This window comes from Myotis nattereri, assembly GCF_964212035.1.
Source record: "Myotis nattereri genome assembly, chromosome: 2".
NCBI lineage: Eukaryota > Metazoa > Chordata > Mammalia > Chiroptera > Vespertilionidae > Myotis > Myotis nattereri.
In genome coordinates this window covers 83,984,949-83,998,470 of record NC_138076.1, presented here as the reverse complement: position 1 = coordinate 83,998,470, position 13,522 = coordinate 83,984,949, and the positions used below count along the sequence as shown (strand labels likewise).

Here is a 13,522-nt window from a genome sequence, read left to right as displayed (position 1 = left end):
TAATTAATAAGAGATTAATAAAAATGCAAATACACAACATTAGAAATGAGGGACTGAAACCATAGATTTATAAAATATTTAACTCTATATGACTATAGATAATACTATGCTAACAAGTTAAATATGTGAATTAAGTAAATTATTTCATAAGAACATATAAAACTCTAAAATAACTCAAATAATTAAAATATATGAAAACAAATAAAAATGCAAGTAATTTCTAAAGTTTTCTGAGAATTACGTTTCCCTAACAAGCTAAACTTGGATCATTTTACAGTCAAGTTCATTGGAATTTACAAGGAACAGATTTTTTTCCTATGCTTTACAAATTGTTTTATGGGGAGGAAAAGACAAAATAATTTAGAATCAATATTATTTATCTATCATCCCCATGATGTCACAACCAGATAAAGGGAGAAACTTATAGAGAATAACATAAAAAAATTAATTAATGGTACTTTTCTCTTAATTTATCATAGTAAAGTAAGGTTTATTCTAGGAATGCAAAGATCACTAACTATATAACTTTTTATATCTTATTGCAATAAGATAGGTCATGAGAGAAAATAGTGTTTGACTACCTCTTTAATTGTAAAAAAAGATTTTGATAAATTTTAACCTGTACTATCAATTTAAAAAAACTAGTGAATTAGGAATAAAAACTTTTCTTAGCATTCATATAGTCTTCCAATCCAATAACCAACACTGGACTCAGTGGTGAAACTAGAACAGTGGACAACACAAGACTAACTGCAGCCCCTCCGCACAGCCAGTATTGTTCTGGAAATTCAAACTCTCAAAATTATTCGACGAAAAAACTCTTTTCAGCTAAAAAAAAATCTCTTAATATAAAATGGAACAAAGTTGAGGAAATGTTTTAGCCAACTTGATAAGATAAAAATTAAAAAGGAGCTTTTCTAGTTATTGGAACTAAGTATAGTTATCTATGGATGAGAGCCATTTGCTTGCACAATCCAAGAGAATCAACTGAAAAGTGGTTAGAACAAATGGAGTTAAATAAGCAGGAGTTGGTTATAAAATATATATACAAAAATCAACAACTTTATCACATATCAGCAAAAATTAATTAGACAGGAGAAAACAAGATGGCGGCATAGGTAAACACCGGAGATTGCGGCCTTGCACAACCACTTCAAAAATACAACTAAAAGACGGAACAGACATCACCCAGAACCACAGGAAGGCTGGCTGAGGGGAAATTCTACAACTAGAAGGAAGGAGAAAAGCATACCGAGACTCAGAGGAAGTGCGGTGCTGAAGTAAAATACAAAGGTGCGGAGGTGCGTGCGGAGCGGGCTGGCTGCTGAGGGCGCGGTTGTCTGTTTCAATTGGGAGGGAGTCTCAGGCTCTGGGCTCCAGTTCCGGGTGAGTCTCTGGGGACCCTGACTCAAACGGGAGAAGCAGGACTGTCTGGCATCGGTCGGAACTCAAGGGCAGCTTTCTCTCCAAGGTATTTGCAGCGGTTGCTGGGACACTGAGAGGCAGAGCCTCTGGGGACGGGACTGAGAGCAGCCATAACTGCTCGCTCTGCCCACCCTGTTTATCCCCTGGGACCCGCCCTGCCCAAGCCTTGCACACAGGCATTTGCTGGTTAGCCTCAGGCAGAGGCTAGATTAGCGCCGCCCTAAAGATCCAGGACAGAAGTTCTCCCACTGCAGACACAGCTGATTCTCACAGTCAATTGGCCTGGAGGTCAAATCCCTCTCAGTGTTACCTACAACATTCAAGGCTTAGCTACAACAAGACTGCGCACAAAGACCACAAGGGGGTGCACCAAGAGTGTCTACCTCAGGTAATTGGGACATTTAGCACAGAAAGCCACTCTATCGACACAGCAAAGCATAAAAAATGCCGAGACAAAGAAACAGAACACAAATGACAGAAATGGAGGAAAGCAGCCTGCTGGATATAGAATTCAAAACCACACTTTTGAGGTCTTTCAAGAGTCTTCTAGAGACTGCTGATAAACTTAATGAGATGTACAAGAAATCTAATGAGACCCTCGATGTTGTGATAAAGGACCAGCTAGAAATTAAGCATACACTGACTGAAATAAAGAATATTATACAGACTCCCAACAGCAGACCAGAGGATCACAAGATTCAAGTCAAAGATTTGAAATGCGAAGAAGCAAAACACACCCAACCAGAAAAGCAAAATGAAAAAAGAATCCGAAAATACGAAGATAGTGTAAGGAGCCTCTGGGACAGCTTCAAGCGTACCAACATCCGAATTATAGGCGTGTCAGAAGATGAGAGAGAGCAAGATATTGAAAACCTATTTGAAGAAATAATGACAGAAAACTTCCCCTACATGGTGAAAGAAATAGACTTACAAGTCCAGGAAGCACAGAGAACCCCAAACAAAAGGAATCCAAAGAGGACCACACCAAGACACATCATAATTAAAATGCCAAGAGCAAAAGACAAAGAGAGAATCTTAAAAGCAGCAAGAGAAAGAAACTCAGTTACCTACAAGGGAATACCCATACGACCCTCAGCTGATTTCTCAACAGAAACTTTGCAGGCCAGAAGGGAGTGGCAAGAATATTCAAAGTGATGAATACCAAGAACCTACAACCAAGATTACTTTATCCAGCAAAGCTATCATTCAGAATTGAAGGTCAGATAAAGAGCTTCACAGATAAGGAAAAGCTAAAGGAGCTCATCACCACCAAACCAGTATTATATGAAATGCTGAAAGGTATCCTTTAAGAAGAGGAAGAAGAAGAAAAAGGTAAAGATACAAATTATGAACAATAAATACGCATCTATCAACAAGTGAATCTAAGAATCAAGTGAATAAATAATCTGATGAACAGAATGAACTGGTGATTATAATAGAATCAGGGACATAGAAAGGGAATGGACTGACTATTCTTGGGGGGGAAAGGGGTGGGGGGATGTGGGAAGAGACTGGACAAAAATCGTGCACCTATGGATGAGGACAATGGGTGGGGAATGAGGGCGGAGGGTGGGGTGGGAATTGGTAGGAGGGGAGTTATGGGGGGGGGAAAAGAGGAACAAATGTAATAATCTGAACAATAAAGATTTAATTAAAAAAAATTAATTAGACAATATAATGGGATAGAAAGATCTCATGAAAAAGCCAGTATGTAAAAATTTGCCAAAAACAAAACCCCTGAAGTTTCCTGCAATCCATGACTGTCAATTTGAATAAAGTAGAGATGAGTGATCCATCAGAGTGGTAAAATTCAATATTGTAATTACTGCAGTTCTATCCAAATTAACTTGTGAGTTTAATGCAAATCCAATAAAAATTTCAATGGAATTTGAGGCAATTTGAAAAAATCTTTCTACATTTCAACTGGGAGAATAATCATGAGATTATAAACAAGAGGCTTTTGAAAAATATGGATAATAATTTGTGTGTTTGCTGGGGCGAACAGACCTGACATGATTAGCTATTAAAGTATTTCACACTTGCCTGTACTGCTTCTGGTGAGAGGTGAACTGAAGGGCTTTCTGACAACATCAAATTCTGAAGCATTTCCTAAAAGTATTAGATCTTAAAGATGTATGTTTATTTTGAGGAAATAATGAGGTATCACATAAGATGCATGTACGAGGTGGTTTATTTTTTAAAATGGTAGTAAATGTAAAGTTTGAAACCATTTGGTCAGCAATAGAGGATTTAAAGATGACATGTGGAATATTGTGCAGCAATTAATGCCATGTTTTAGTGACATGGGAATATGCCCACCTATATTAAAATGAAAAAATAAAATAAAAATTCTGAGGGAGTTTGGAAATCTACCTCTTCTTACTGAACTGGTATAAATTACTTCATCTCTAAGCTTCATTTGTATGTCTGATAGTGATGTTATTACCTCATGACATCACTTCTAGAGTTATATGAGAGTAAGTATGTATAGAATTTCTACTAATGCCTAGCACATGGTAGCTCTGTAGATATGACCTGAAGTGATGGTAAAGTATCATCTATGTGTATAAATTAAGACATAAAGGAAATCTGATGACATGTTGAAGAGCTTATCTCTGGGTAGAGAGTTTCTAATGAGTGATTACTGTTTTCTTTTATAGTTCTTATACTTTATACATTTTCCCTGCCGTGCGCGCGACCCGGGGAGGCGGGGCAGGCACCGAGCGATTGGGCCTGCCCTCTGCCACCTGGGGAGCAGGCCTAAGCCAGCAGGTGGTTATCTCCCAAGGGGTCCCAGACTGTGAGAGGGCACAAGTGGGGCTGAAGGACACCCCCACACCTCCTCCCCGCCAGTGCACAAATTTTTGTGCACCAGGCCTCTAGTCCTATATAATAAAAGGCTAATATGCAAATTGATGGAACAGCAGAATGATTGGTTGCTATGATGCGCACTAATCACCAGAGGGCAGACTCTCAACACAGGAGCTGTCCCCTGGTGGTCAGTGTGTTCCCACAGGGGGAGCACCGCTCAGACAGAAGCCAGCCTCTTCCGCCCCCTGGGGGAGTGGGCCTAAGCTGGTAGGAGGACATCTCCCGAGGGGTCCTGGACCATGAGAGGGTACAGGCCTGGCTGAGGGACCCCTCTCCCCCAGGGTATGAATGTTGTGTACTGGGCCTCTATTATATTATAGATGCTAATTTTGACTCTCCTACTTTACCCATTAGTATTTATTTTCTTTGATTTGGTAGATTTTCTCAGTTTGGGGGGTAGTTTCTAATTTTTCTCATAGCCAAGGACACCTTTGTCCTTCTGGGTGAAGGCATTACTGTGGGGAGCAGCAGAACCTAGACTTCTCTAAACTGTCTCCTCTCCCCTCAAAACTCTCCCCTATTTAAAAAACAACAAAACATTCAAAGGAGGAGTTCTTTAACTCCCTGTCTCCACTGTCCTTTTCCCCTGGTAGAGTTGAGAGGACATCCTCTCCTGGGAGAAGTGTGTCCTTCCCGGGTGATGACACTTTAATGCTTACATAAAGCATCAAGCTGAACCATATCAGAACACGCCTCGCTGGGATTCAGACATAATTGGAAAATGACCCTATCCTGGTCTTCAATTATTGCACCACAGCCTTGCTGTGGAGCATGCCTTTCACTCTAGCTAGCCTCATCTGGTTTCTCAAGTGTCCAGCCCTGCACACACCTGTCTGTTGTATATTTAACCTTTGGGTAAATGGGAACACAGAAGCGATTTCTACAACTTCTAGCAGGAAATGGTGACCCCTTTACTTCTTGCTGTCAGCTGGGGCCCCAGCACTGACTCTTGGTGCCCACCTGCAGCTCCCCTGCACAGCCGCCTTTCCTCTGGCGAGGGCAGCCCCCGCGGGGCACACACAGGCAGCAGCAACAGTTGCAGTGTTGTCCTCATTTACCACATACTATTGGCCAATGTTTACAGGAAGGTCTGTGTTTGGCATCTCCAGGACGATATTCTGTTTATCAAATTAAGTACTCTCTTTGAGTGACACCCCTTCTGAAGGTAGGGAGTTGTGTAGAGCAGTGAGAAGACTCTCTTTCTTCTGGAAGTCTTCAGGGGCACACTTAAAATATCAAGCAACACCCAAAAACATTTGCTCCTTATTTCTCTTGTTTGTCTTCCTTCATATTCCTGTGTCACACTGCTTGAAATTGTGTTCAGCAATGCATTTCTTTCTGTCTTATATCGTGGTTGTTTCTGGGTCCGTCTCCCTCACTAAACTGTGATTTTCCTCCAGGGTGGAGTTGTGTGTATTTGCATCTGTACCTTTAGCATGAACGTAGGTGTCTGAAAATGACTGGTGCTTATCAAGTGTGTGTAGAATGGTAAAGGACTTGACAGTGTCTCGGATGCTGTATGTCATGTCCCTCCTGCTCAGAGCATTTTGATTTTCTTAATGTCCAAAGCTCAGTCCTTGGAACAGAAACAACTTATTTTGTATCTGTCCAACCAGGTAGTGCAGTTCTGTATGAGAATCCAGTAAATGAACCAGAAATATGCTCATAAGGCATGTGAATGCATCTGTAGAGGCAATTCAGCAGAACAAATCCATTAGTTGAAATTATCCTTCATGGTACCAAACGAAAGCCACCCTGTCCCTAGTAAATGTGCTTTGCTAGTTGTAGATTAATAATCCTGAGTGCAGCAGATCCACAGCTTCTCCTTCTGCCATCTGGAGCAATGTTCTTGCATGACGAGGACACATCAGCTCCCCATCCGCATTTCTCTCCTGCCCTGGGTGTTTTCCCGGCACCCACCCTTGGCCTCTGTCAGAGGGCACTACTGCGTGCTTCTCTCTCCCCTCTTCTTTTTTCCTCCCTGACAGTTCTTAGCATCATAATGCAGTCCTTTGCTCTTTTACATCTTTAAGTATTAAAAACAATCCTTGTTAGGATTTTTAAACAAAGGAAAGCATAAAGAAACAGAAATGGTGTCCCACACAGATAAACCTCTGTTGATAGTATGAGGAACTACTATATTCATGTGGTTTCAAGAGATAAAATGATATATGATGTTTAAATTTCCTACCCTGCCCATCTACCTTCCATGTTTCTTTCCCCAGTGGTAATTCCAGTTAATATGTTAGGTGTGTTTTCCCATAAAAATGTTTTAAATATGCACACCAACATTAAACTTGAAATGGATTTATGTGTATCTTTTCTGTTTACATAAAACAATCCCAAGAAAGCTGCTCCGAATCTATCTTTTATCATTTAATATATTGTATATTATTTATGTCTCTATTGCTGCCTCCTCTCTCCCCATCTACCTTATTTTTATAACCGATGCATAGTATCCCAGTGTGTGGATGGTCTAAGTTATTGCACCAGTTCCTTATTAATGGGTATTATGTCTTGTACTTGAATTTTTACTATTTTGGTAGTACAACTGTGATGGTCTTTATACAGACATCTTTGAACACTTCTTCAAAGGATGTGTACATTTTACATGTTGATGTTATTGCTATATTGTCCTCCAAAAACTAAATTAGTTTTTACTACCTTAGATACTCCCCCAAAGTGCTTGAATGTACCTGATTATCAGAGAGGAAGGGAGAGGGAGAGGGAGATAGAAACATCAGTGGTAAGAATCATTGATTAGCTGCCTTCTACATGTCTCCTACTGGGGATTGAGCCAGCAACTGGGACATGTGCACTAACCTGCTGGTTCATAGGTCAATGATCAACCACTGAGACATACTGTCCAAGCTGAACTGCTTCTTTAAATTTTTTTAAAATTTGATTTTAGATGGAGGAAAGGGGAGAGAGAAATAGAGGGAGAGAGGGAGGGAGGGAGGGAGGGAGAGAGAGAGAGAGAGAGAGAGAGAGAGAGAGAGAGAGAGAGAGAGATGTTGCTTCTGGCACACACCTCCAACCAAGGAACAACCTGAAACCTAGGTATGTGTCCTGACCAGGAATTGAACCTTCTGGTGGCTGGGACCACCAATTGAGCCACACCATCCAGGGCTGTGAACTGCTTTTTCCTATCCTTTGGCTCTTACTGGTTCATATGGGGTCTTTAGCCACCTCCTTAGACCTTTCTTGAGCCTCTATCTAAAATAGTAACTGAGCCACTGAGCCTCACGTGGCTGGGTTGATTGACACATCTTCCAGTACAGGGAAAAGGTTGTGGGCTTAATTCCCCGTCAGGGCACATACCTAGGTTGCTGGTTTGATCTCTGGTGGGGTGTGTGCAACCAATAGATGTTTTTCTCTCACATCGATGTTTCCCTCTCTCACCTCCTACCTCAAATCAATAAACATCCTCTGGTGAGGATAAGAAAGAAAGGCATAAGCCAATAAGAACAAGCAGTTCAGGAGACTGCCATAAAGAAAAGATATCAGCAATTTTGGAAGCTGAAACCTAGAGAAGGAAAAGTCAGAACTCATTTGCAAGAAGTCATCCCAAGGCAAGTCAGGAATTATAGGCACCTGGCACCTCTGATGGCTGGCATTGAAAAGAGGAGGTGAATTGGATGTCTAAAAGAGGAGCTCCTCCCACCACATTGTAAGTTAAAAAAAATATATAGAGAGAGAATTGTAAGGGTGAGAAGGAGTATGGTGATGTACTGGGAGGGAAAGTTGGGGTTCGGATGGAGGTAGTAATAGAGCCATAAATCTTCCTCCATAGTAGGAATTCAAAAGATAATACAATTGAAAAATAAGAGATAGAAGAATATGCATGCGATTAAAGAGGTAATTGAACATGAAACCATCCACAGTACTGAAGTGATTGTGGGGGCCAGGGTGAGGACTGTAGTAGTACTGTAACCTGGCAGACTTTTAAAACTATGTACATATATTATAGTGACAGAAATTAAGATGAAAGCGTCTTTAAGCTACTGTGTAAAAGTAAGTCTCTCTAGGACAAGAGTTGGCATTTGGTATTTTGTGAATGTGTGTGGAATGGTTGAATGAATATCATTCAATTATTTAGAAAACTCTTTAATTTTCCCTTATTGTTGGTGATATATTGGAATTAGAATTAAATAATCTACTTTAAGGATTGATGAGTAATGTATTTGTAATATCACCATATAAGAAACCAGTTTTTTTATTTTGGGAGCTATAGAATGTTGGAAGATCTTTGAATAAAGTTTTAAAAAGATGTAAATTTGGACTTTGAACTTATTATATACTTTTCATCAAGGACATTTGGAGGTTAAAAAATACGTGTTGGTATATGTTTATCAAAACATGGCAGTATTTTCTATACCAGACAATCTCTCTGGCTCAGGCACTAACATAGGACAGGAGCTTATAATCCTTCCCTGTGCCTTTTTCTTTGAAATGAGGTTAAAACTCAGTCTACCTCGAGGTAGGTAGTTGAGTATTAGAGAAACCCTGGCACGTAGTTCTTTGGATTAATACTGTAAACATAATAACTGAGTTTGGAAATTGTACCTCTTGCAAGAGGATAATCAGAATGTCAGAAGCTAGAGATTAAGTTGTAGTAAGATGATCTCCTTTTCAAAGCACAGTATCTCCTACAGAAAGTTCAAAGTTCTAATATTAGAAGTAACTTGTCAATGATAGGTTGAGTGATTATTCTCTAGGATGGAAAACATTTTACTAATGGAATTGCACTATAGAATTGAATCCAATATTTATTTGTAAGTTCCTTCAGATTTGTTGGGAAAGAAATGCTAGAGAAATGACCAATAAATAGTATTGTATGGCATTATTTAAGGAAAACAATTGATTTCTTTTACTTTGTAAGACACAGGTAAGTTTGACTCACATTGTGATTCCCTCTGTGTGTGTTGTAATATCTTGATCTAATATCTCAAACATGCACATTTGGCTTTTTAATCTCACTATTTTATACTTGGAGAGCTATTGTTTGATTAAAGCATAATTATTTTTTGCTACCTAGTCATATAAGAAAATACTTTCACATGGAAACGGTACTTAAATAAAAGTTTCAAAAATGAAAGATTGCATCTGCTAAGGTTAAACATGTAATTGATTTGGCTGTCTTCTGTGTAACCAAGTGAATTGAAAACCATATTTTAAAACTTTTTTTGTTCCTAGAGTGAATTACTGGAATTTAAGCGACAACAACAGGAGGAAGAAAGAATCAGAACCCAGCAGGATGAGCACAGGAGGTATAAATGGCTCATAGCATAGCATCTTTGGTTAAAAACATTACCTATAAATTGCTTGCAATGTTTTAGGCCAGCACTATAGTAATATTGAATGCAGTTTTGAAATGCATATTATCTTTTATGTGAGGATGACAGCTGCTACACATTTGTGTACGTACACATACAATACCCATTTTTTTTTCTGGATAGGTGGCATACATTTACACTAGAAAGCTGAATTGTGCTCTCAAGCTATATGTTTATTTAGATTATATTTCATTTGCTTGCCATGGAAGAAAGTATATTTTTTGAGATGATGCATGGCCATTTGTAGTATTGAATACAAAAGCTTGGACAAAAACTGCCATAAAGTTATTTTATATTGACTAACATATTAGGAAAAAACTTAAAATAGAACCAGTAAGGACTTTTTAATAGTGTAGGTATTCTCTATACAGTACCCATTAAAATATCATGTTGGTGTTGGGACAGTGTTAATAGCCACCATATCTGTCATTGTTGTGTTAGGATTTTCCTGAGGGGCACTTGGGTTATTGGAGTTTATTGCAATGAGCTTGAGTGTCTTGGAATAATTTAATGCAAAGGCTCTCATGATTTAAAGGAGTAAATTCTTCTTTTGAAACTTAGTAGCTTCTTTTATATGTTTAAATTCCCCCTACCACTAAGGTGTATCTTTAACTGTGGCAGTTTCATTTTGTAAATGAGACTTTAAAAGGTATTAATAGAAGCTTCCAATACTGTAGCCACTGTGGATGGTGCGCCTATCCTTTTGACTGGATTATGTTGCTTCTGTCATACAGTCAAAATAATTGTAAAATGTCAAATGTGAATCCATGCATTCGCCTCTGCTTATAATAAGACATCAAAACTCTGATATATTGGTTAGACTATTTTGTTGGGTAAGGGGACACCATTACTGCTGCCTATTTTTATAAAATAGGCCACAAATTAGTTTGGTCTTTTATAGGTTAATCTCATTTTTCTCTTTAAACATCTTTCTATTAAAAAACCTGATATTATATAACACCAGTTGTTAGTATAACCAGTTATTTTTTTGGATTTTTGAGGATTAATTGGGTTGTAAAGCTTTAAGCATCTTAAAGATAGCAGCATGTCACATTAATAAATGCTGTTGCTAAGAAATTAATCTTCAATGGGCATCCAGTAAAAATGCAAATTATTTGATTAGAGGTGGAAAGGATTACTTTTTTTTTTTCTTTTTTGTTATCGGAACCTTGATCCTCATTCTTTAGATTTAGTTCCATACCGCTAACTACTTAAATATTGGGGGGTATTCATTTTTTACACCTTATTTTCTCTTTCAATTGATTCTAGTTAAGTGTGGATCTAAATTCAATCCATGAAGAAATATCTCTGAATAATAAACTTAATAATCAGTTTAGAAATAATTGATTGAGTCTTCAACCACATTTTAAAAATATTCTGAATCAATTTCTGAAAATAGTTGATATTAATTTTGTCTTTTAGAGTTTATGGTGAGCTTTTCCATGTTATCATATGAAAATACTCATTTAGTAATGTCTTTATGAATAAAATAGCTGTGCTCATTCCTGCTGCGGACTGCAACACAAGCTGCATGGTCTCTGTGGAGGGGACATGTTCGCTTTTCTCCATGGGCATTCATTCTATTAGAGTAAAAAAGACAATGTGCTTTCTACTGTTTAGAAGTTCACAAAAAAGCCAAAACTCAGGCCTGACTTTAATAATAGAAAGCTTGTGGGATTCCTCACAGGCTTTCAATGAATCCTGTCATGATTGGGCTTGAGTGCACGTACCTGCATCTGATTCGGTGTAACTTTTTGAGTAAGAGAGGGAAGTTTAAACTCCAGAGAGAAAAGACGGAGACCATGGAGGTCAAGGACTTGAAAGGAACTGGACTGTAAGCTGAAAACTGGAATGAACTGAATTGATTTATTGAAACTTGAACCATCCTTGAATAACATTTTTTTTTTATCAAAATTCACCCTGAGAAGAAAATTTAGAGCATGAGTTTGAGAGCAATAAAATGTATGCACTTTCTAACATTAGTAAATAAAAATATATACTGGTACTTTTTTTTCTATTTGAATTCTCAATAGAAATTGAGAAAAATAATATCTTTACCACCCATGATCTCTGGTTGACTGCCTCTGCTGTCCTAGTAACAGGTGCTCAATTGCATCACTTTGCATTAATGACAAGCCATCAGTCTGCACAGTGCTTGAACGAAGTGAGAGCAGTGGACAGTGAGCAGTTTTGCAGCCTGCCTTCACCACCATTGGTAGTTTCATGATGCAGCTGCAGCCACAGAAGCAGGCATAGATGAGGACCATGCACCTGGATAAATTATTCATTTACCTTTAACATATTAGAGCAGGTGAAAGCTTTGTTCTCAGCACTGGGAATAGACTAAGCAAGGCAGAGGTCCCTGACTGCTTGGAAATTACAATCTGGAGGAAAGAAATAGAAGTCAACAATTTAACAGTAAGATTACTTTACACAATGATGCATACCATGAGGACCACACCATAGTGTGATGTTGGAGAGATTGGAGGTGGTAATTCCTCAAAAGAGAGGTGACATCACAGGACAAGAGCTAGTCATGCAGAGACAAAACATATGGATGCCCCATATTCAGGCATAGGAGCAAATGCCAAGGTCCTAAAGGGGGAATGAGCTTGGACTTTTTGAGTCCCCAATCACTGGAAGAGAATAATATAAAATAGGGTAGAAAACATAGGCAGGAGCCAGAAGATACAAGATTTTGTAAGCCAGTGATTTTATTTTAAGACTAATGGAAAGTCACAGGAGGGTTTTAAGCAAAAGGAAGGCATGATCCCTTTTATGAGTTAGTAAGCTGGTTATATGGAGAATGGATCACAGAGGGCAGGAGTAGAAGCAGAAGCAGGGTGAGAGAGGATAGTGGTTTGGACTAGAATGGTGGTCATGGAAGAAATGGGTGAATTCTGGATGTGTTTAGTGGGTAGAGCCAACAGTCCTTCTAGTGGTTTGGATATGGGGTGGGATGGGGATGTTGACAGAAAGCCCATCTTTGTTACTGGCAAAAAGACTGGATAAAAACAATCCTAGGTGCCTGTGCAGGCCAAAATACCATTGGTTGTATTGTTTAAAGGGGAGCAGGGGAAGCTTTCATTTTCTTAATATGCGCGTCTCCAGCTCAGTAAGATACTGTTCGATCTGCGTGCTGAGAGGTCCTGTAAAGGTGATTTAAACTTGAGCTCTGCAGTGAGCCAGGCTTTCCAGAATATGACTTGGGTAGATATTATGGTGAAAAGAAAAAACTTTTCTAATAACTAAGATGTAATCAGTGCTTGGTGGGACTTGAAGTTGTTGAGAAAAAAGCAACCTAATAATCCAGAGATCCAACTAGGTCAACATGCAGTTGGCATTTTAGCTAGTTAGCCCTGAGCAAGCACAGACAAGTAACCCTCTCCCACCTATCCCAAGAGCCCAGCCTCTGACTTTGCCACCCAGCAGTCATCATCTTCAAAGTTTCCAAACCGCCCACAGTCATGGACTTACAGCACCCACCATGTCCACATTTTCCTAATCTTCATGATGGAAAAGGAGGTTATTGTGATGGGCCAATCTGCCTTTCCTCCCATAAATGTGTATTGAGTAGCTGGTATGCACCAGGCATTGTGTTGCTTACAAGAAGCTTATAGTCTTAATGACACCATTCCTCAGTAATTTGCTGACAAGGGTACCTGTCACAATGTTTCTCCAGCCATCACCTCCCTGATTCAACTCATCCATACCAAGGCAACTCAGAACAGGATGTTGTCTTTAATTTACTTTTTTTTTTAATTAAAAATTTTGTTAATTACATTTTTTAGTAGAGCAGGAATATCCAAGCCCATGAAACAAATATTTAGAATGATTATTTGTAAAGTGAACAACCAGGTAACCAGCTCTAGAAATAGAATATAACTATT

The 13,522-nt window shown here is 38.9% G+C and overlaps 1 protein-coding gene across 2 annotated transcripts in view; it reads left to right on the top strand.

Annotated features, from left to right (window-relative positions):
• The window catches only part of EPSTI1 (epithelial stromal interaction 1), a 116,291-nt gene that overhangs the window by 94,618 nt on the left and 8,151 nt on the right, over positions 1-13,522 (top strand). For both annotated transcript variants that reach the window (XM_081082750.1, XM_081082751.1), the window contains one exon: positions 9,493-9,566. In XM_081082750.1, the coding sequence (XP_080938876.1) occupies positions 9,493-9,566 (74 nt within the window). The remainder of the gene's footprint in view (positions 1-9,492; positions 9,567-13,522) is intronic.